The sequence below is a fragment of the Vulpes vulpes genome, chromosome 5, assembly GCF_048418805.1.
Source record: "Vulpes vulpes isolate BD-2025 chromosome 5, VulVul3, whole genome shotgun sequence".
NCBI classification, from domain to species: domain Eukaryota; kingdom Metazoa; phylum Chordata; class Mammalia; order Carnivora; family Canidae; genus Vulpes; species Vulpes vulpes.
In genome coordinates, this window is record NC_132784.1 from 93,574,559 (window position 1) to 93,598,671 (window position 24,113).

General features: G+C 48.2%; 1 protein-coding gene and 1 long non-coding RNA gene across 9 annotated transcripts in view; one reads left to right on the forward strand and one right to left on the reverse strand.

Moving 5' to 3' along the window:
* Positions 1-20,757, reverse strand: part of RAB7B (RAB7B, member RAS oncogene family) — a 26,387-nt gene extending 5,630 nt beyond the window's left edge. The window contains exons 1-6 of one of the 8 annotated variants that reach the window (XM_025991375.2): positions 20,281-20,737; positions 18,904-19,057; positions 12,091-12,159; positions 11,578-11,704; positions 10,632-10,847; positions 3,058-3,183 (exon numbers count right to left, since the gene is read on the reverse strand). In XM_025991375.2, the coding sequence (XP_025847160.1) occupies positions 3,058-3,183; positions 10,632-10,847; positions 11,578-11,704; positions 12,091-12,143 (522 nt within the window). In that variant the 5' untranslated portion in view covers positions 12,144-12,159; positions 18,904-19,057; positions 20,281-20,737. Of the gene's footprint in view, positions 1-3,057; positions 3,184-10,631; positions 10,848-11,577; positions 11,705-12,090; positions 12,160-12,407; positions 12,523-18,903; positions 19,058-20,280 lie in introns of those variants that run through there. The other 7 variants (XM_072759446.1, XM_072759447.1, XM_025991374.2 and 4 more) reach the window with 7 other exon arrangements.
* On the forward strand, positions 829-6,255 carry LOC140599073 (uncharacterized). The gene is made up of 2 exons (XR_012001777.1): positions 829-960; positions 1,425-6,255. It is a non-coding gene; the product is annotated as an uncharacterized lncRNA (long non-coding RNA).
* Positions 20,758-24,113: the final 3,356 nt, after the last annotated feature.

Genomic DNA, 24,113 nt, shown 5'->3' on the forward strand with positions numbered 1-24,113 from the left:
TACTCAGTCATGCCTCTGATCGCCAAGCTGGGAACCCAGTCATTGACCTAAACAGCTCCTGATTCCTTCTTTCCTACATTTGACCGTCATCAGCCCCTAAGGTTCTCTCTCCTGAGTGTTTAATCCACCTGTCCTGGCATTTCCATTCTGTCCTGCTTGGACTACTGCAGTATCTTCTCAACCACCCCTTGGGCTCATCCCCCATGAAGCGGGCAACTCCCTGCCGGAAACCCTTATACATAGCTCCTGTTTTAAAACAGGGTTCCAGAAGGGGAGGTGGGTGGGGGATGGGGTAACTAGGGGATGGGCACTAAGGAGGGCACATGACGAGATGAGCACTGGGTGTTACACTATATGTTGCAAATTGAATTTAAATAAAATTCTTTAAAAAGTTATCTTTTGTTTAATGCCTTCTCTGTATGGTGAGTTGCTTTATTCGGCCCTTGCAACAACCCCAGTAGGAAGATACTATTATTTGTACTTTAAAGAGAGGGAAGTGGTGGCTTAGGGAGGCTGCATGAGTTGCTTTAGGACACACAGTGAGCAAGAGGTTGAGCCAAGATTTAAACTCAGATCTACTGGGCTTTGGAGCCCCAGCTCCTCCCACCCCAGCCTGAGACTTCCCTCCCATTGTCACCCTAACATCTCCTTCTCAAACATTCTGACTACCTCCCTGGAAAGCAAGGAAAGGCCTTTGTAGAAAATGTGTTTGAAAACTTGTCTGACTTTAAAATAGAGATGTGCATACTCTAGTTTCGCTTTAAAAATCTGTGAGAATTTTACATCCTATGCTCTAGTAATTATGTTTGTTTTGTTTTATGTGAAAAGATTTCTCCTTCAAGTTTCTGAGTAAAAGGCACGCCCTGTGGGGTGTCATGGTGCCTGGTGAGCACCCGTGTGCCTCGGGTCCAGCAGCACCTTCTGGACAACATGCACCTGCAGCATGAAGTCCAAGTCCTGGTAGGTGCTCATGATCTGCGCTGTTGACCTTGTGGGCTCCCTCACTCACCCTACACCCCTGCTTCTCTTCATACCACCTTTCCTTCTACAGATGGACCCACAGCTGGTTCCTTACATGAGCCCATGGATTGGTACCCGGGCCTCTGGCCATCCCTTCTCTCTGTCCTAATCCTGCCCCCACCCTCCCTCCTCCCATGTCCACCTTCAAACTGCGGATTGTCTTTCAACACCCAGGTCACATGCCACTTCTCTGGGTAGCATCCTCACCCACCCTCACCACCAGCCACGACTGAGTCATCTCCCTGCCTTGACCTTGCTCCCTCTGGGGCACTTACCTCTATGACAGCCTGTTTGTGAATGCCTTCCTTCTCTACCTGACCTTAGAGTCACCAAGGGCCGTATCTCCAGCCCTAGTCTGACAACTCAATAAATGCTTATGGGATTGCATTATTTCCATTTTACAGATGAGGAAACCGAGACTCAGAGGAGTCACAACATTTTGCCCAGGGGTCCACTTGAAAGCACGAGGGCAGGATTCAAATGCAGGCCTGTATGACTGTGGACACCCTACCTGTGACTTGCAAACTTCTCATCAGTAAATTTCCGCCATTGACACCAGACCTGCCATTGCTAAGCTATTCTTTTGCCAAGTCGGATATTAAAACAACAACAATGATGACAAAACCAGCAGAAAAGCTTCAGAAAGTTGGCGCAGCAAGGAAGATGTAACTTTAAGAGTGAAAGACACTCCTTCTTCAGAAAGGATGGATGCTGACCACATGCAGACACTGGCTCTGGGCTGGTGAGGCTTCCCCGTGACTAAGCATTTGGCAATGACTATACCGTGTTTGTGGAGGATCGTTTAACCCACATCACCATACAAGGTCAAATAACATTCCTCAGCTTTCTGGGGAATGACGTGAGCAGGGCCATCTGTGGCTTAAGAGCCAACGTTGCAGGCTGTGTCATTTAAGCCACACCCCTTGATCATGTGCTAGAGATGGACACCCCCAGCTTCCCTCTAACACGAGACAGTGGCCGGAGGGGAAGCGTAAAAATAGTCTGTGGGGGCACACCATGAGATGAAGGCTCTGAGATGTGTGGATGGCACGCTTGGGGCTTCTCCCCGCCCCTCTCCCTGGTGGGAGGGCCCCTCTCCCTGGTGGGAGGGCTTCTCTCCAGGGCAGCTGGCAGCACCAGGCCGGGAAGCTGGTCACCAGGATGAGGGCGGGCACTTCCCCATAGAGGAACCCTCGACCTCCCAATGCCCCTTTCCTCAATTCAAAGTCACTGCCACAGTGAGCTTCTCCCCTCTTCTGGGAAGCCCACCCTGATTAAATGTGGCAGAATGATGAGCCAAGCTGATCCCTTCCCTGTGCTAATCACTCATGAACCCTCTTCTGAGTTTCTAGACTCCCTATCAGAAAAGGATGAAAACCCTGCTCCTGCTTCCGGGCAGCCTTCACTGACCTTCCCCTCTTCCCCTCTCTCCTCCCTCACAGTTGGGTTGTGTGCCCCCTTCTGGGGCCCCCCACTGAATCCTTCCCCACCTTACACCTGGACTGTGACCACATGTGGTCCACCACATCAGACTGTCTCAGGAGGGCAAGGGGCCCCGAGCCCTGCACACTGCCCAGCACAGACGACACACTAACCACAGGGAGTCCACACATATGTTTGACAGGAGGGTGTCAGCAACCCCCGCAGGCTTGATCTCCCACCTGGACAAATGCTTGGCACTGTGGAGCTTCTCTCCTACCAGTCCGGATTGAACTAGATCATCATTTCTCAGACCCCTACTACATGAGAATGTCCAGAGGTGAGATGCAGAAACTGTACGTTTTAGAAACTCCATCAATGACAATCAGCCAGACTGTGAGGCCACCAGCTATGTACTCCAAGGTAGCTTTATACTTCTGGGACCCTGGGGCTCAGAGTCGGGGTACTGCTGAGCCCACTTAGGAACTGACTAAGACAATGAACAATCCTGTCCTACCCACACCCCTGTCTGTGCCCAGTGTGTTCTTCTCTGGAAGCTCCTGAGCTTCCCATCCCCAGAGACAGGCCCTGGCAGGTGCTGCCACCATAGTCACTCACCCTGGACAGAGCCCGACTGGCCAGCATCTCAAAGGCTTGTACCACATTGATGTCGTTCTTGGCACTGACTTCAAAGTAGGGAATATCCTTCTCTTTACACCAGCCTTGAGCTACCTCCTGAGGCACCTGAATGAAAGGAAGACTGTCCCTGTATCATTGCTGCTACCATTCCCACCCTCATCATATTGCCCACTGTCACCTCCCACCATCCCCACCAGTACTCCCATTTATCAAGAACCTTCCATGTGTTACACACATTCTTTCTTTCTTGTTTTTTTTTTTTTTTTTAAGATTTTATTTATTTATTCATGAGAGATACAGAGAGAGACAGGCAGAGACACAGGCAGAGGGAGAAGCAGGCTCCTTGCAGGGAGTCCGACGTGGGACTCGATCCCAGGTCTCCAGGATCAGGCCCTGGGCCAAAGGTGGTGGCCCAGCTAAACTGCTGGGCTACCCAGGCGTCCCCACACATTCTTTCTTAACATAAATCTCCGAGCTGCTTATTGTTAGCTCCATTTTCCAAATGGGGAAGCTGAGGACTGTGCTCAGAGTGTGGGGTTGAGCAGGACTTGAACACAACTTGGCAGAATTAGAGCCCGCTGAACTATGCTGCTTTCCTAAGGCCCACACTAGGCGCTCCTCTGCCATTGGCATCTTCATCAGTCCCTCCAAAAGGAGATGAACATGATGGCCACGAGCAGGGGCGGAGGACTTCCATCCCCAGAGCCGGCTAGGGCCTGGGCCCGGGAGGTCTGTTGCTGAGCAGCGACTCAGGTCCTTGCTAACCATTTTTCCCCAGGACAGAGTCCTGGGAACTGTTGATGAGCTACTTCTAGGGGACCTATACCATGGTAGATAGCTTGTCATATTAGCTCAAGCAGTCCTGCCAAAGACCCTGTGGGGTGGGTCTTATTAGCATTAGCTCCACTTTATAGATAAGAACACCGAGGCTCAGAGGGGTTTAGCGACCTGCCTCAGATCACACAGCTGAGAAGGCGGAGCTGGGGATCCCTGGGTGGCTCAGTGGATGAGCGTCTGCCTTCAGCCCCGGGTGTGATCCTGGGGTCCGGGATCGAGTCCCACATCGGGCTCCCTGCGAGGAGCCTGCTTCTCCCTCTGCCTGTGTCTCTGCCTCTCTCTGTGTCTCTCATGAATAAATAAATAGTCTTAAAAAAAAAATGCAGAGCTGAACGGAGCCCAGCTCAGGGCCTGGTGGCAGCGGAGCTGCCCTCTTCAGGGCACCGCAGGAGGACTGTGTCCCTTCTGCCTCTCTCACTAGACCATCAGCTCCTTGAGCTCAGCTCTTGGCCTGGCACCATGGGCCACTCGGTACAGGTGGAATGAAGACATCTCTATCTCACTGCAAACGGCAGATCAGAGTTTGAGCATGTTGGTTTGGAAAGTGCCTGGCAGCCCCGTGAGTTACTTCCAAAGACAATTGGAGCCATTTAATTTAATGCCTAATTAATTATTTCAGGGAGGAGGAAATGGCTCCATATCGAACATTTGCTGTGCTTGGTACTTTATAACCATGATTTTGTTTTACTTAAGGGAGCCGGGGTTTTTATCATGGAGAAAGGACACTGTCTCTCTCCCAGAAGACAGAGTGGCCGGAGGGGGGGGGGGGCGGAGATCAGAGACTGCCTCCCTCACTCCTGCAGGTTCTAGGAATGACTGTCTCATCCGGATTAAAGGAACCATCACTGGCCCTTGTCTCTTTGGTTCCTGCTTCCCTGGTCTCAAGAGTGACGGCAATACCAGGGGGTCACAGCTGTCTCCCCCAATGCCTCTGCTGACACCAGCATTGCGGCGGCATTGGGAGGCCCTCCACTTGAGACTAGAGGGTGCAGCCTGGGGTCAGCTAAGCAGCCTGTCCTTTGGGGGGCTAGCAGACACCTCCACACTGCATGCCCAGGCTTTTTTGGGGGGACCCCAGGCTTTGGTCTTGGCCTCTGATCTCCTAGACCCTCTTGCCTATATGGGAAGGGCCCAGGAACTGTCCAGGACAGCTTCCTTTCGTGGAGCTCAGATGCCCAAGGCCTGGTGAGCAACCAAAAAGCCTCACAGTTCAGGAACATTCTAAACTCTTTGGAGGAATGGTCAAGAGTGGCTGGTGATTTGTCTTGTCCTTACCAGTAACCACAAATAAATAAGCATTAGAAACTAACACATTGTACCTGGGTGGTGCCTTAGAAATGCAAAGGGCTTCCTATCTTTCAAAAATCTTTAAGTGTGGCTCAGTGGTTGAGCATCTTTCTTTGGCTCAGGTCGTGATCCCAGGGTCCTGGGATCGAGTTCCACATCAGTCTCCTCACAGGGAGCCTGCTTCTCCCTCTATGTCTCTGTGTGTCTCTAATGAGTAAATAAATAAAATCTTAAAACAAAAAAAAGTCCTCAAGTGTAAGGACCAGACTTACACTTCTTATAGTGCCTTCCTTTTTCTATCCACCCCCATCCCTCTGCCCCCACCAGGTGATGAGCATTTGACTGAAAAGAGCAGCGACATGCAGGAGTTGCAGTAAAAACTGAATTCAAGTGAAAAGAAGTCAAGGCCTCTGCTTCTCCAGGATGTAGAGATATTCTTTATATTTCATGGTGTGAGAAGCAGAAGTCCCATTAGTGACCAAGGAACCCAGCAACAGAGCCGGGAAGACAAGCCTGCAGCAGCAGCAACCTGCTGGTCTCGGCTCCCTTCTCTCCCACTGGACAGTGACAGGACCTGTCTGGTGCCTGGTTGTGACAGTCGTTTTATCTCATTTGCCCTTGATCTTTCTCTGTAGCGTTTATATGAAGTGGTTAAATACATGCTTCAAAATGTCAGTTGAGATTATGTTGCAAATTAACCTTTTTTTTTGTACCCCTCCTCCTCCCCTACTCCACCTCAACCAGCCTGCCTGGGAAGAAAGCCACCCAGCCAGCGCCTTTCACTATCCACTTCCAGTTCTTGTTACAGTTTCATGATTGTTTAAATTGTCTTGTCTTTTATTTATTTATAAAATAATAGTTCTTTATCATTTAGGCTCTGACTGTGGAAATCAACTCAGGGTGTAGTATGTGGGGACTTGGGAAATAAGGAAGTTTTGAAAGCATTACTTTGGTTACTTTTGCTTTTGGTTGGCAGTATGTATATACTATTAACATTTTCCTTCTGTTATAATTTTGATTATTTCTTAGAGGCCAAACATTTGACAAAACTACCTCAGTTTGCATAATTTTACGTATGATGCCTTTCCAGCTCATATTCATGTTAAAGGACCAACTGTATAAAATTAAAATGAAAATTAGTGTGTCACATACATCTTAGAGCACTACCAAAAATAACAGAGAATATTTTCAGAAAATACAATTCCCACGTTATGGATCAGTGATGAGTCAGAAATTGCCTACTTGAGCATAAAGCAAAGAATTCACATTCTTATGAATGAATTCTTTGTAGAATGGGTGCTAGCAGAGCTGTTCTTTCTATCGAACTAATATTTTTCCACTATTTCCTTCTATAGAAGGAATAGGGATTTTTTTTTAAAAGTCAGCAATTAAAAAAATCAATCATGTGATATATATATCCATATATATATATATAATGCATGCATACATATGTATTTTATTTTATTGTGGTAACATATACATAAACATAAGAGGTACCATTTTAACTATATTTAAGCGCACAGTTCAGTGGCATTAGGCCCAGTCCCGTTGTTGGGTGTGGATGGGTATCACTCCCAACCACCTCCACTTTTTCCTCATCCTAAATCTAGCCATAAAGTTTTAAACAGTTAATTTCCTTTTTATTAAGTGAGAAAAACTCCTGTGTTTTCTCAGCCCATCCCTTGGAGAAAATCAGAGGGAGGCTAACCGTGGCTTCCAGGTACGAGGCTTGCCCCGTGCTTCTCAGGCACCTTTCCCTCAGCCCCCAGGCCAGCTCGGGTAGTCTGTGCGGGACTCCCTGGCCCCCGTGAGGTCGCTGAGGTCGCTGGAGCCGCGGGCACACACGGAGCCTGCGGGAGAGCCTGGAGGAGGCGCTGCCTGCGGGGGCGGGGGCGCTCGGCTCTCACCCCCTCACCCCCGGGCCAGGGAGGGGCCAGAGCAGGTCTCTCAGCTGCCTCCGCTGCTCCCCAACCCCTCTGCTAAGCGGGGCCAGACAGGGACCCGGGGGCAGCGGCCCGCAGCCTCGCCTCTTCTGGCTCGCGGTGCCTCCTCTCCACTCCCGCCCTCGCTTCCCCCTCGCGTGGCGCCCACTCTACCTGCCCCCACGGGCCCCTCCCCGGGCCTGCCTGTGGGGAGATGGGCTCCCCTTGCCCCCCGCCCGGGCCCGCTCTCACTTCCCTGTCTCGGCTGAGCTCCAGCTTTTCCTAGGCTCTCCGTGCCCCCTGCGGGCCTCGGCAGGGGCCCATCTCCCTACCCGCTGCCACAGATCCCAGGGATGGGCCTGGGCTTGCCTGGGGCCTCTCCGCTTCTTCCAAATCTCTCTTCTTCCTCTCTCCGCAGAGCAAATCTCCTCTCCTAAGGCCTGGATGGACCCCTCCACCCCTCCGAGGCATCGCCTGCTCTTTCCATCCTTCCTGTTTCCATCCTCGCCCCTTCGCCCCCATCTCTCAGAGTAGCCCAGAGTAGCCTCCCGATTCCTGTCCCTCCAACAGAACGCATCTTCTCTCCACTTCAGCCTTTTCTTCCTGGGGCCTGACCAGGACCTCCATCAAATATTGAATCTGGCCTCCCATTCTGTGACACAATCTCCTTCCTCTCAACTTCCTTCTGCCTCATCCCTTCCACCTTGGACACTGGAGCTGCCTGCTCCTTCACACCTCCCCTCTCTCTCTTTCCTTGGTGGCTTGTCAGTGTCCCCACACTTCAACTCTGCAGCTATTCTTGTCTGGAAACACCTGAGTGCCAGGTCCCTCATTCCTGGCTCTCAACCCACAAGTGGCTGCTGGAGAAAAACCCAGCCCAGATGCCAGCTCTAATTTCTGGTCTCCTTTTTTCAATGAGCCCCTAGTGTCACCCACTAGTTCTAATCTTTGTCCTTGACTTTCTCCAAAATAACTGGCAAAGCTTCACCATGATTCCTGAGACTTCTACTTGGTTCCCTTCCTCCTCCTGCTCAACAGAAGATGGTGCCTCTGATTTTAGTGAGAAAAAATCAGACTCTCAGCCTTGGACTCTCTCAACTTCCCATCCTATGACCTACAGACTCATGAAACAGGATGTTAAAATGGAAGTTTCTGTAAAGGTGCTGCAATTTGATAGATGTCAGATATAAAGTAGGTTGGGAGACAGATCGCCCTAGGATCTCACATGTTTCCAAAGCTTCATGACCCAGAAATTGTTAGGTGACTCTAAAACCCACAACATGGATATAAAAAGATTGAAAGGAAGATTAGAAAGGATTTCTTTGGAGAGAGTTGTGTTTTGGGTATACATCTTCCCTTCTTACAAGAGGGAGAATAGGTAAAGCTCATCTCTAGCTAAAAGAAGGCTTCTAGGAGGCCACTTGAAAAGCTTAACATATGACCCCCGGAGTTTGGTGGATACAGTGGACAGGTGCCTGACATGCATCCAAGGGAGCTAAGGCAAAAGGCAACAGGGCAGATAGAGAACAGACTCTGTGTGAACGAATTGTGCTTGCTCCTACAGGGAGGCAGGATTTGTGGGTGAGCCTTGTGAAGGAGGTGGCTCTACAGAGAGCTAGCCAGCCTGGAGCTGTTGTAAACCCCATTAGGAAGACTGCCTACAGGATGTGGTGCCCCCAGTTGGGTGGAGGATGAAAAATCAGGAAATGAGGAGAGAGAGGAGGAAAATGTGAGACACTTGTTTTAGGAGGTACAGTTAAATGCTCTCAGTGAAGGGTTCTTAAGGACCCAAAGGTGACCCATGGGAGAGACCACTTGAAACAGCTGCTGGGGCCAGAGAATACAAACTATCTTGTGACAGTACCCATCAAACAGGATTTTCCTGCTAACCTGACTTCTTCTCCCTCTTCTTGCTTCATTTCTGACAGAGTTTGAAACCAGAATTACCCGGAGAAGGGCAAAAAGTGTGGACACATAAAGTTAGCAACAAGAGGCAAAGGACCATTCCTCCCCCGCCTAGACCAGTGCTCTCACCTATAGTGGGAAAATGAAAGGAAGATACCTTGCCTTTCAATGAACTTAGGACTTTGATTATTATCTGAGACTGGATGTTAGAGAATTGACACTAAATTTGCAACCTGAAGTGACCATAGAATTGATGATGCCTAGATTTCTGTTTCCAGCACAAGCCATCACCTTTGAAGTTTTATTCTTGTATGTTCCACAGCCCATGGTCATCTGTAATTAGTTGTACTACAAGTTCCTTAAACTCAGCACATCTAAAGTCATCTAAAAAACTAAAGCACATGGGATCCCTGGGTGGCGCAGCGGTTTGGCGCCTGCCTTTGGCCCAGGGCGCGATCCTGGAGAGCCGGGATCGAATCCCACATCGGGCTCCCGGTGCATGGAGCCTGCTTCTCCCTCTGCCTGTGTCTCTGCCTCTCTCTCTCTCTCTCTGTGTGGCTGTCATAAATAAATAAAAAACAAAACAAAACAAAAAACTAAAGCACATCTAAAGGCTCTTCTTAATGATGGTGGTAGCTTCATTGGAAGCACCATCATCCATCCATCATCCATCCATCATCCATCCATCATCCATCCATCCATCCATCCATCCATCCATCCATCCATCCATCCAATCTGTCTGTCTACCCATCCATCCATGCATCTATCCATCATTTTAAAAATGCCCCGGTTCTTTCCTTTTCTCCATTTGAACTAGTGTGAAAACATAGCTCAAATATGATGGCAATTCTTCATTTCTTTTCTCTATTTGAAAACCCTGTTCAAATGGCTCTTTTTGGTGTCATTTAAACTTCACTTGGAACAAGAGTATCTTTTACAAATTAAGTCTACCTCTATTATTTACTCTTTAGTAAGCAATAAGGAAAGAGTTCTAATCAATTCCACTATAGCAGTAAACACCTACATAAATGCGGTTGTTGTAGCTATGGAGCAGACCAAGTGTCCTGCGGTTAGCCAGATGATCTGGAATACTCTTATGCTAATAAAAATATATTTGACTACTTTCCCAGAAAATTTATAGATTCAAGAATTTATAACTGCAATTCCCTGTCTGACCCTGGGTAGAAATACTGTTCTAGATGTTAATTCAAATTCCACCTGCCTACTTCTGATGCTTTAATTCTTCCATTCCCTGTTTCTAAATAAAATTGCTTTCACTTCTCAGCTCTCATCATGCTATTTCTTGCCTTTGCTCATGCTGTTTCTTCAGACTGGAACCTACCTCTCCTAGGAAGCCCTTTCTATATTCTGGGCTTGAGTAAACGCCCTTTCACGGTGGTTCCTAAATATCCAAGGTATATCTCTATCATTGTATTTATCATAATCATTGTTTAAAGTATCCATACCCACTAGGAGACGTCAAGGTTCTTAAGGTAAGGACTATGTCGGATTCAGTTCTACATGTGTGGGACCTACCACAGGGCCTGGCATGTACTAGATGCTCACACAATGTTTGGTGAATGAATGAAATATGGATGGTACCTGCCGGTCTGCGAGATCGATCTTGTTTCCCAGCACCACCATGGGGTAGGATGGTTCCATTGGAATCGTTTTGGCCAGAACATCACCCCTCCAGGTATCCAGTGCTTCAAAAGACTCTAGGTCGGTGACATCAAAAGCCAGGATGCACCCATCGGAGCCTTTGTAGAATGTGGACACCATGGAGCGGAACCTCTCCTGTCCGCCTGTGTCCCAGATCTGGAGGGGAAGAGTAGCCGCCACATAGGGCTGTGATGAGTGCCTGGAGGTAGGCCCAACTGGGTTATTTGATGTCAAACTTTCTTTTTCTGGGTAGAAAGCAGACAGCCCTGGAACAGGTGCTTGTGGTACTTTTACACACGGGAATCTTAACCCTGTCACCCATGTATAGCACTATCTTTGCACTATCCGTTAGCATCCCAAGAATGCTTTCACATCTGAGTTCTCATTTTAATCCTGGGTCATCAGGACAGGCACAGTTATTCTTATCTGATAGATTTGGGCCTTGGGAGTGACTTGTTTAAGGCCACTTACCAAAATTTCCAGTGAACCTGAGACTAGGGAGTGGGGCCTCCCAACCCCTGGATTTGTCCTCCCGCCCCCCCCCCTCCCCAGACCAGGGATCAGCAATTTTTTTTCTTAAAGGGACACATAGTAAATATTTTAGGCTTTGCAGACCATACATCTGTTGCAACTACTCAATTCTGCTGTTGTAGTGTGAAAGCAGCCATAGACCATAACTAACAGTGGACATGGCTGTGTTCCAATAAAATGTTACTTATAAAAACAGGTGGTGGACCACATCCGGTTCATGAGTTGAAGTTTGTTGAACTCAGCTGTTCTAAACCTTTGTAGCTCCTTGTGCACAGTGCTATGTGAGTGGCTATCTAGGGGATGTGGGATGATTTTCAGGTATGCATGCTGAAGAGGGAAAGGCAGGGCTGCTCACCTGTAGCTTCAAAGTTGTGTCATCCAGTATGATAATTTTGGAGAGAATGCTGGCCCCCAGTGTGGTCTGGTAGTCTTCATAAAATGTCTTGTGCACATATTGGTGGAGGAGGGAGGTCTTTCCTACGCTGAGGAAAAAACCCCAGACATGTGTGAACAACACACACATACACACACCTATACCATTCTCAGAATCTTGCCATGCCCCTCTTGTTACCATCTCTCCAAGATTCTGAATTTCTGACATTTGCAGTCCAAGGACTCCAGTTAGCAGAAGGGTTTAGGAAATGGACTCTAGAAGTAGGGACCCATCCAAATAAACCAGAAACCAGGTGGCCCTACTCTCAGGCTCTTTTGCCCATTTGAGTTCTCTTCCGTGGGGTGGGATGGCCTCCCTGATGCTATGCTGAATCAGAAAGGAACCTATGGTAGGTAAGAAATATTCAGGAGGTCTCCCTGCCCTTGGGTAGGAGCTGCTTCCCAACCCCCACACCCTGAGTTGATTTTGGCTTACCCCAGGGCTCCAATGATGATGAGCTTCAGGTCCACCTTCTTCCTGGGATTCATGGAGGGGCTTCAGAGCCTGTAAGGAAATGGATGTCATTTGCATGCTGCCCAGAGTCCCTAGCAGCCATCGTTGTTGAAGCTGGCCTCTACCTTCCCTTCCTTGATGTGCAGATCCCTGCTCTGGGCCCAGGACTCAGGTGGGGTTGTTCTCCAAAAGAGAAGGATAATCAGCAATCTTAACCCACCCCTCCCCCTGCAACTTCCTCTGGGGACCTCCCCAAGGCTGGAAGTGTGGTAGCCTCTCAGGACAGGCACATCTCTCACCCTTCAGCTTTACCAACCCTGCTCTTGGAGGCAGCCTGGAGCACCAAGAAGACCGGACTGGACTGAACAGAGGCCTTGAGGACAGTCAAGCCTGGAGCCAGGGATGGAAGGCGGTGTGGGAAGAGGGGATGGGGGCAGGACAAGGGGTCCATTGTCAGGACTGCCAGAGAGAGAGGCTTTGGATGGGACAGTGCCCCTCCCCCAGCTCGAGGTGTTGCTGCAATCACAGAATCAAAAGGCTCTTCTCCAATGCAGCTGGTGGCGGGTATAATTGGTACATGTTTCTGGAAAGCCACTTGGCAGCAAGTATTGACAACCTTAAAAACGTTCCTGCCTTCCACTTCTAGGAATTTGTCCTAAGGAAATAATCTGAAATGAAGGCAAAGATTTTTGTTCAAGAATGTTCTTTTTTAGTATTATTTATAAATATCTAATAACAAAGAAGTGGTTTAATAAATCATGGCATGCAATGAACTATTAGCATGGAATTTTTGAGAATATTATATTAATGTGGGAAAATGCTTATGCCATAGCCTCTAAAGATTTTTTTAAGGATCTTATTTATTATTATATATAGAGAGAGCATGAGCAGGGGGAGGGGCAGAGGGAGAGGGAAAAGCAGGCTCTCTGCTCAGGGCTTGATCCTAGGATTCAAGGATCATGACCTGAGCCAAATGTGGACGCTTAACTAAGCCACCCAGGTGCCCCTTACAGGGTCTAAATGAAAGACAGAAGACACTAAACTGTGTATATGATACCACCCCAGATATGAACATGAGTTCCTACTTGCATACAAAAAGGTTAAGAGCGAAATATACAACAAATTTAAGTGGTTAATTCTGGGTGGTAGGAGATTACACAATTTAACATGTTTTCTGTGTTTTTTAGTATGTTTCATTTTTAAGATAACAAACATATCAAACAGGAATTGCTCCTATGAGAGAAATACACATATGTTCATGTGTGTATTTTATATATACATATACATATTAATTATTTTTATTTTTTAACAAGCTAAAGCAAAACTGTCACGGGGGCTTGCTTAACTGGCTCTTTGGGTTCTACTCTTACATGCACACATATGTATATACAATTCTCAACTCCTGAATCTTCTATCCTTGGATGTACTAGGTAGGCATACTGAGAAAACCTTGATCTGACTCTGCCTGGCTGAGGTGTTCAAAAGAGCCAGCTTGACTTTCCCCTGGTACTTGGAAAGAGCTCTAAGTTGGATGTCCTGAGATCTTGGTTCTAGTTCTCTCACTTTGGCACTGTAGGGCATTAGGCCAATTACTTCCCCTTTCTGAGCCTTGGCTTTCCGACTAGAAAATGAAAAAGTTGGGCCCCAATGACTCAAGGTCCCTTCTGGTTGAAATATGCTTTATCTACTGGAGCTGTAACTCACTGGCCACAAGAGGCTTGCCTGAGGGTGCCTAGTTAGCACAAAGTGAAATCAAAAGTCCCCAGAGGCCTAGCTAGGGCTGTTTGTGCCTCTCCATGAGCCATGTCATGGCCCAGGGGTGGTTTGAGGCTCTGCTCAGAGCTGCTTGTCTCAGGAGCTTGAGTTGGTGTCACTGGACCCTCTGCCATAACCTAGGAGGGCTGGATTGGCATGGTGGGCAACAGGTCTTCTTGGTGATGCATGACAGTCATTCCAAAAATACCTACCTATCTCTTGCATTGCAAAGCCCTGCAGTAGATGCAGGGAAGAGCATAAAGATGGAACAAATGGAAATCCTACCAGAGTCATCACGGGAGAAAGCTCAGGGCTGAGTGATTACACCAGAGAGAAACTGTAAAGCATCCCAACAGAGGCACAGAGAGAGCGCTATGGGGGTTTGGGGGCAGGGAAAGAAGCGAGCAATCCAACTGGGCCCTGAAGAAACAAGATTTGTGGTTAGGGGGTGATATTTCAGAGGGAGGGGACATAGTAAACAAAATCCTGGGAACAGTGAATGGAGAAGGTGGATGGTTTGCTTCAAGGAAGTGAGGCTAAAGGTATGGAGATAAGAAAGCTGGGAGAATGGGCAGCCCAGGTGGCGCAGTGGTTTAGCACCGCTTTCAGCCCAGGGCGCGATTCTGGAGAAATCCCGCGTCCATCTCCCTGCATGGAGCCTGCTTCTCCCTCTACCTGTGTCTCTGCCTCTCTCTCTCTGTGTCTCTCATGAGTAAATAAATAAATATTGAAAAAGAAAGAAAGAAAGAAGAAAGAAAGAAAGAAAGAAAGAAAGAAAGAAAGAAAGAAAGAAGAAAGAAAGCAAGCCGGGAGAAGAAGGAAGGGTTTTGTGTTTTTTTTTTTAAAGATTTTATTTATCTATTCATGAGAGACACACAGAAAGAGGCAGAGATATAGGCAGAGAGAGAAGCAGGCTCCCTGTGGGGAGCCCAGTGTGGAACTTTACCCCATGACCTGAGCCAAAGGCAGATGCTCAAACACTGAGCCACCCAGGAGCCCCAGAAGAACCAAGTTTTAAGACAGGTCATGAGGATCAGACCAAGGATACTGTCCATTGATTCATTCTTTCATTCAGCAAACATTCCCTGTGCTCCAAGCAAGCAGAGGAAGATAATTCAAGGTGTATTAGCCAGGGCTGCCATTTTGAAACGGGTAGCACTGCCCACAGGGAAACCACCCAAGGGAGAAATGGTTCAGAAGTTTCTGAAAGGCACCACGTCTCCAAGTATCAGTTACAACCCCAGGAGAGGAGTGGGAGCCATGGTGTGTTCTTCCCTAAAGCCTTTGATACAACATGTTAACTTAGCCTCAAAAGTTAATGAAGTGCCTTGGAAAGGGAGTCGGTACCAAAGGGAGGCAGGGACAAGTGGGAAAGGAACTAGCCCCCCAGGCCGCCCAGAGGCAACTTTGTATTCTCTTAGAACCTAGGGAATCCTCCCAATTATCCTATGAGATGAGTACCTGAGACTCAGAGAAGCTAAGTCACTCATATCTCATCCAAGGCCATACAGATAGTAAGTGAACCAGGGTTTGAATTGAAGGCCAGAAAACGCTGCTCTGCCATGCTGCCTCCTGATCTCCTGAGTTTGGACCAATAGAATCTGTGGACCCAGGTTTGGTGAGCCCCAACAAAACCCTAGCAGAGTTGGAGGAGATGGAGAGAAAAGCAGCCAAAGTGACAAGAGGTACAAATGGGAGCCGAGGGAATGAGTCTTCGGAACAAGAGCTGTTGTAAGAGGATTAACCACCAGCGTCAAGACTTGGCATGCTTACTTGGAAGGGAGTGTGTTCACGCACCATGATAGAGCCACGCTGCCATGCTGGAGTTATCTAGGCCTCACACTATAGTTCGCCAGGCACTATGCAGAGGACTTTGTGAATTCGTACATCATTTTGAGGTTAAATGAATGAATACATTATAATATGTATAATACATTATTATAATACATTTGCTAGCCCAAATTAAAGGTTCAAAAATATTAGCTCTTTTATGACTATTATTAACACAGGGAAGGAACCTGTGGGGGCTGAAACCACTGGTCTTTATTTCACCACTGAAGAAACAGATGTTTAGAGATGTGAAGTAGATTTCCTCTAAAAGCATAGCCTATAGGTAGGGCCTGGATTGGGAGCTGGTATTTGAATCCAGGCCTAACTCCACAGACCATACTCTTACCTGCTTATTCTACTGTCTTCCATAAAACTAGAACAAGGATCACATACCTGCCACTTGGTGCCCCTGTCAGCAAGGCTCAGGTGTTGGGTGGTATGGATTTGGAACCTTCAGTGGAGCTTGTGTGCTTACGAAGGGGAATTTGGGGTGAGAGCAGGGGAGGCAGACAGTGTGTACATATAACAGAGAGTCAATATCCACTACCTGGGAAGCGCTGTACAAATAGCAGAAGATAATATACAACATAAAAGTGGGAAGGAATATGAGTAAGTAACCAACAGAAGTCTTATGAATGATACGTAGTAAGCCTTGAAAGGATACTGAAACTTAGTAATTTTTAGAGACATACAAAATTGAAAAATATCTTTTTTTCTCTCTCTCTCTAGAGAGTGGCAAAAATTAAAAAGATTGGTGGTATCATTAAGTGTCGGCAAATTTATAAGGGAAGTACTGTTGTATATCACTGATATGCTATGAATAGCATGGCCTTTTTTGGAGGGAAATTTGACAATATCAGAATTTTTGTTTTTAAAGATTTATTTATTCATTCAGAGAGAGCGAAGAGAGAGGCAGAGACACAGGCGGAGGGAGAAGCAGTCTCCATGCAGGAAGCCCGATGTGGGACTCGATCCCGGGTCTCCAGGATCACACCCCAGGCTGCAGGCGGCGCTAAACCACTGCACCACCGGGGCTGCCCACAATATCAGAATTTAATACCCTAGCTTCTAATTTTAGGAATTTGTCCTACAGAAAATACGCCTATGTTCAAATACCCCTTTGTATAAAGATGATTGCTGGAGAACACTGTTGTGACCTAGTATCCATTAATTAGAGATTCTCTGCATAAATTATAATCTGTTCAGAGTTTGGAATACTGACAATTTTAAAAAGAGTGAAGTAATGAGGAAGAAAAACATGGTAACAATTGAAGTGAAAAAGAACATCCCTGAACATTTTGTATGACATAATCTTGATTGTATAAAAACATCCCATGTGTTGACCATACACTTAATATTATATTTGTGCTTGCCCTGTAGACACAGGAAGCTGTGGAGAGATACACACTAAATGATTAATAGGAGACAGGGAAAGGTAAACTAGAAGCTAGGAGCTATTGTTTTATTTTACATATGTCTTGTTCTAAAATTTGTTACATGAGGCTCAGTTGTTACTCTAATTAAATAATATCAAACATAAAACCTCAAAATTTCTTTAAAAAGAACACAGGGATGAGTGGCAGCCCAAAGTCATCTGAGTGTGACTTCCTGACAAGACAAATCACTTTGCGTCTGGGGCAGGAGAGGGAGGTGAGCTAGTAGCAGGGGCTGATCATAAGGTTTGGAGTCAGAGTTCTATCGTGCCTCCATATATTCATGACCTTGGGTGGATTGCCTGACCTTAGTAAGTTTGTTCTCTCATGGGTAAAACAGACATTGTCATGGCTGTGGCTTATTCTGCAGGGTAACATGTGTCATTTCTTATAGGACGACAGGCTCCCCCAGTCGGGGAAAACCCAGATAAATGGTTAACAATTGCGTGGGGCGGGGGGTGAGGGGGGGTGGGGCAAGGACCTGATTTGTAGTACCCACCACTTTCTGTGGTGTAGACGCTCCCACCATGTCTGATTTATTTATTTTTTTTAAAATTTTTTATTTATTTATGATAGTCCCACAGAGAGAGAGAGAGAGAGAGGCAGAGACATAGGCAGAGGGAGAAGCAGGCTCCATGCACCGGGAGCCCAACGTGGGATTCGATCCCGGGTCTCCAGGATTGCGCCCTCGGCCAAAGGCAGGCGCCAAACCAATGCGCCACCCAGGGATCCCTGTCTGATTTAAATCTACTGGTGTGGAGCCTGCTCCAGCACACTGTAGGAGGAACCTCCAAGATGATCCAGTCCAATCCTCCACCCAGTGCTTGAGCCATCTCGACCCCATTCATAGAAAGATGGAGATAGACCTGTCCCCATAGAGTTTCTTCCCTCCTCTAGTGGTGGATTTCTCCTGGGGCCACATAAAACATGCCCAATTCTTCTGCCACATGCCAGGCTTTCTGAAGTTTACTGTCTTTTCTTTTCCAGACCCTTGTGACTCACTTTGGCCTTGACCTGAGTTCCCTCTCCACCCCCTCCCCCCAGTTCCCTTCCCCTGGATGTGCCCTTAAAGTATCCTGCTCCTGCAGATCCCCTACCCCATGCTCAGAAGGGCAGAATTTGCTGAGCTTGCTATTTAAAATAGCCTGATCCTTGGACCCAGGATAACTAGCAGCAACAAGAGGGTGATCGGGACAGTGTCACTGGTGAGGAAAGGTGGCAGGGAGGTAGACACTGGCTGGGCTCACCAAGGAGGCATATGCAGATTTCAAATGGTGGCTGAAGTCCTTTCCTATGTCCTCTGGGCTCAGCCCTTGGCTGGAATTTGGCAATAGCTGTCCTTTCAAGCCTCCTCCCACTCAGCTACCTCAGAGGCTTCAAACTAGGGCATCGTCCTAGAGGCTAGACTGAATCATCACCTTCCACTGTTAAATAACAGAGAAAAGCAGGCTTGGAAGGCAGGGCCCTACCTTCAGCCAGTGCAGGTCCACCCAGAGCAGAATTAACAGGCCACTCACTCTCCATGGCATGTGACTAAGTCCCCTCTCCTTGCCTGGCAGTCCTTCTAAGCCCGGAGTCCTGCCCACCCACCAAAGCTACTGTATAGCTCAGTCCCTGGGGAGTAAGAAAGACTGAGTTGATGCCTCCTCCCCCCCACAGCCTTAGGGCATAGGTCCAGTCTTATAAGAACTTTTGGATCTGCTCTGCGTTCCCCTCCCCACTCCCCTTCTCTCCCTACCCCACTGGCCCCAACCAGGACCCAGGTACCATTTCCCACCTCAGTGGTGTTGGGTGAAGTATTCTTTCTGCTGATCAGGAGGCCAGTGAGCAGGGGCAGATGAGAGGGCTGAAGCAGGCGGTCTACTAAATACCCAGCTTTCAGTGTCTCCCCTTCCTGCTCCACGTCTTGGAAAATGACAAATATATCCACCCTAAAAATAATGGGATTTATAATCATGGGAACAAAGTTTGTCTTTGAAAGGAAGCTATCTATAAAGCACAAAGCCTTGCGGGGATGCTCACTCTTCCGCCTTCTAAATCCCAGCAGGTCCAGACCTGCTCCCTCCAGGAAGAGCACCCATGGCCCTGGTTTCATGTTCGCTCTTGTTCTTGAAGTTCTTTGGAAGTATTAGTCCTGTCTCCTTAAGTAGACTATCAGTGCTCAGAGGACAGGACACTCCTCCCACTTCTCTATCCCTCCATAGAGCCTGGCTCATGAGGCAAATATTAAATCTTCAATAGTCATTCATTCATCCTTCCTCATCTATTCATCCAGTTATCTATTCACCCACCTGTCTACCTGTCCATGTAACCTTCCAAAGGCAGACAACTACTAGGCCACCCAGGTGCCCCTCATTATCCTTCCATTTATCCATCCATTCATCTGTCCATCCATCTGTCCATTCACCCAGCACATGTACTATGAGCCTACTATGCATTAGCACTGTATAGATCTGAGGATACAGACAAGTTTCTATCTCTATGGGACTTGTGTGGTGGAACATCAATTGACAAGCTCAAATGAATTATTTTCATTAATGCACAATGCCTAGCAATTGCATTAATAGGGCACTTAGCTGTTTACAAAATGCCATCATAGTTCATTGGACTCCTGAGTCAAGAACTGGTTAGTGGCAAACTGAGACTAACTCACATCTGTCCAATTCTGTTCATTGCTTGCCTAGGATTGGAGAGCCGTGCCAGGAGACATGTTTATGATTTAGAACAAGAAGGACACTTTCCTACTCTAGGAGTTCCTCCTTCCCCAATGAGACCCTTTGGCCAACAGCTTCCACCCAAGAAGGCGCCCTGTCGATGTGGCAAGGTGACCCAGGGAGCTGGCTGTACCCTCTCTGCTGAGCCAGCTGGCCATGTCCTCCCGCTGAGACTGATGGCCTGAGCAGAGCCCTGAGCCGGGCCCCAGCTCCCTGGGCTGGGCGGGGAAGTCTTCTCTGCCTGGCTCCCTGCCATGCCCTAGACGTTTCTCTGGCATGGGGGGGTCTTTAGGTTGGATCTGAGCCCTCCAGCTGTCAGATTCAAAGCCTCATCCTTGCATTCCTTGCCTCTACTCCCTCTCTCCCACCCCCAAAGCTCAGTACCTCTGGGGGTCTCTGGGACAGACAGAAGAACCGAAAAAAACTTCCAAGGCACTTACAGCTGTGGCTGCTTAGCATCCGGCAAATGAGGGCAGGCGGCGTGCTCTCTGAGTCTGGGGGTCTCCTCTTAGAGCAGAGGTCTCAGGCCGTTCAGAGGAAAAAGGCTTTGGATCAGAAAGGTTTGTCGACGCCAAGCAACGTCCTTCTGTTTTCCTCCTCTCTTTCATGCACAGACTTGGGAAAGTTGCAAAAGAGGCAGGCTGGGTGAGCTCAGCTGTGTGGGTGGAGGGGGTGGGGTGGAATGGGAAGCTCAGCTTCAGAGCTCACTCGACTGGGTGGGCCCCATGAGAATGGGGTTTACAGGGATGCTGGCCCTGGGAGGGGAGTGGGGGAGTGGGGACAAGGAATGGGAGTGTGTGGCTCGAGTCTGCAAGGCAACATGCAGGTTTGGGAGCACCATGCAGAGCCTCTGACTGGTTTTAGGAATTTTCTGCTGGGGCTGTTAGAAGTCACCCAGTGAAGGGGACCTTTTGTTTGTCGAAGTATTAGATTCACATGTATAGTAGATTCGGTCCCCCCACCAGCCCAGCAGGAAGACATTCTGATCCTCACGCCTGTTCTCACCCTAATACTGTACATACACCATACCACACTGCCACCCCCTCACTGCACGCGTGTGTGCGCGCACACATACACACACGCGCGCGCGCGCACACACACCCCAGTCTTATGAGATGGGAGGCAAGTCCTGACATCTCTCCCTGGGCTCTCAGATGAAGATGTGTGGCTCCACCTGAAGTTCTTAAGAGACTACAGTAATTTTCAGTACTGTTAGCATGAGCCTCAGTTTGGTATCCCTTTGAGCTGCCTGGAACCATGCCCTGAGAAACTATGGTTGGCAGATAAAAGGGGAATAAAGTGAGTTTAGGCAAGCCCAAATTAAATGGGTTACCAGATCCCAAGGGCTCTCCTTAAGGCTTGTACATTTGATGCAGCCCTCCATCCTTCCAAGATGGGCTTTTCCCTTCCTTTGTCTCAAGATCCTCACTGTCTGTCTCTGGCCTCATTGCTTCTGTCTGTGTCTGTCTGGTCAGCTGGACTCTACTTACCCAAAGGCAGACCAGTCACCTCAAACCCCTAGTGGGCCACACTCCATACCAGGTACAGGCATTGGTAAGGGGTTTTCAGTGGGACAAAAGCTCCAGCTGAAGCTCACGCCCTTGTTCTAATTTGCACCCGTGCCTGGAGGGAGGGCACGATGATCTCCCTGAAGTGTGCATTGGGCAGGAGACACCTGGCTGGAAAAGTTCCAGAGACCGTTTACCCATGACATGCTATTCCAGAGAACATTCACCCGTAATATTCTATTTCAGAGACCATTCACCCGTAATATTCTATCTTGTTTGCTTGGGAAAGGGTGCATCAGTCCACCCTTAGGATAACCCCTGGTTTATGACATCTGATTTGTTCCTTTTTTAAAAAAAATTTTATTTATTTATTTTTGGGAGAGAGAGAGAGAGAGAAAATGAGGATAGACCTCTGTAGAACATTGGAGGCATGTTTGAGCCTCTTGCAGAGAACATGTAAAGTCACTAGCCACAGGGTCTGCCACTGTGGGGGGTTTTGGGGAGGGGAAGTGACCTACCCTCGCCCAGCCCTCACAGTCTCTGAACACAGGACTGAAACTTATACTTTCAGGGGATGTTTGCAGAACTGTCCTTAACACCTTTGAAAGCCACCCTCAGGCGTTAGTTCCTGCTTCTTCTGTCCACATGGATCAAGAGTCAGCAACTTCCCTTCTCTTCCTCTGATACATGCCCCTGTGGAAGACCACGACCAGCCTCTTCCCTGCAGGGGTGGCCCTGACCCTGCATTCATTAAACTTCCTTCTTCCCCTCCCACCTGCATTCATCCAATAATCTGAGTATGTCCAGCCCTCTGGGGAACAGAGATAGATACTTGCATTTAATCAGTGAGAATAGGAAACGGTACAAATAATGATATAAGAAATGCAAGGCGTGGGGATTTAAAGGTTTTGGAGGAAGAAAAGGCTTTGTGGGAAGGAGGGATCTGAATTGGAGCTTGAAGGATGGACAGGCTACGAACATGTGCAGATTGTGATAAGTGGAGGAAGGAGCCCAGTTCAACATAAGAAGCGATCTGTGGATGGGGTGGGCTCTAGATGAGGGGCAGGACGTGCTGACCCTCTGCTTGGCAGGAAGGAGAGTGCACAAAAGAGGCTCCGAGGCAGGGGTGACCACCCGCAGGACTGCGATTTCAATCTGTTTTTTCATGGCACCCAGTCTAACATCTCTTCACCACGATTTTAACAATTGCTGTAAAAGGGTTTATTCTGGGGAAATGTGCTCCTTCTCTGGTGAACAGGATAGAAGGATTTCTTAGAGCGAAAGCATGTGAGTGAGAAAACGGGGATGGTTTGGTTTGATCCAGAGTAGAATAGATGTGACAGGAGGTCAAACTGAGGCATGGCCCTAGAGAGCCCTCATGTCAGCTTGGATTCCATTTAGTGTGCAGTGGGAACCACTGGGAAGTTGGGAGCTTGGGAAAGGTGTGATTCGAGCTGGGTTTCAGAAATGTGTCTGGAAGGAGGAGACCAGAATCAGAGCATCAGGATGATCCTGAAATATACCTGGTGAAAGGTAGTGACAAGGAACCAAGTCATGGGGCAGTTTTGTAACAGAAACACCATAGCGGTTGTGAAGACTCACCACTGACTGTTCAGTCAGCAGATGTTACAGAGGCCCTAGTGTGCGCCAGGCACTGAGCTGGGTGCTGTGTATTCACTGGACAGCAAGACACCCTTCCTTTGCTCACTCCTGGCAGTTAGACAGCTCTTAGTAAATCTTTTTTCTTTTTTTAAACAGATTGTATTATTACTTTATTTTATCTTATTTTTAATTTTTTAAAAAGATTTTATTTATTTATTCATGAGAAACATACAGAGAGAGGCAGAGACATAGGCAGAGGGAGAAGCAGGCTCCCTGGTGGGGACTCTGATGCGGGACTTGATCCTAGGACCCCAGGTTCGCGCCCTGAGCCTAAGGCAGACGCTCAACACTGAGCCACCTAGGTGCCCCTTATTTTTTTTATTTTTATTTTTTTAAAGAGAGAAAGCTTGTAAGTGCATTAGTGGGGGAGGGGCAGAGGGAGAGGGAAGAAGAGAATCACAAGCAGGCTCCACACCCAGCACATATGTGGGGCTCGATCCCACAGCCCTGAGATCATGACCTGAGCTGAAATCCAGAGTCTGACACTCAGCTGACTGGGCCACCCAGGTGCCCTGAGCTCTCAGTAATTCTTAATTAAAACTGAAGATGTGCTGGAGGAGTCGGAGGCAGATGGAGGGATGAGCCTGTGTGACCAAGGGGACACTGATGCCCTTGCTGAGACAGGAAACAGTGAGATCGAAAGAGGATAAATGAGCTCTGTCTTGCCTAAACTGAGATTGAGGTGCCAGCAGGACGTTTCCGTGGCACCGATGAAGGTTTTCCAGGCGAACTCCACCTTGTCTCGTTCATGCTTTCATCCCCAGTCCACAGCAATCATGCCCAGCGCCTGCTCAGTGCTTGGCCCTGACCCCCATTACCCCACCTAGGCGCCACCCCTCATCTTACTTGCAGCCACAGCAATTCTGGGGATGGCTCCTGCGCTTTCCTGGTCTCAAATCCACAAGCGCTACCACCATGGGTCAAGGAACCTGCAAGGTGGTCGCCACTGGGGAAGAAGCAGACAGCAGGCCTGCATCTGGGCTGGTCGATTGGCAGAGGCCAATCCTGGGGATGCCAGGAGCACACATCAGAAGTGCGAGGACTCGGTGCCTCCGGGCAAGGCTGCCCAACGGAGACGGGAGAAAGAAGAACCTGGCGAATAG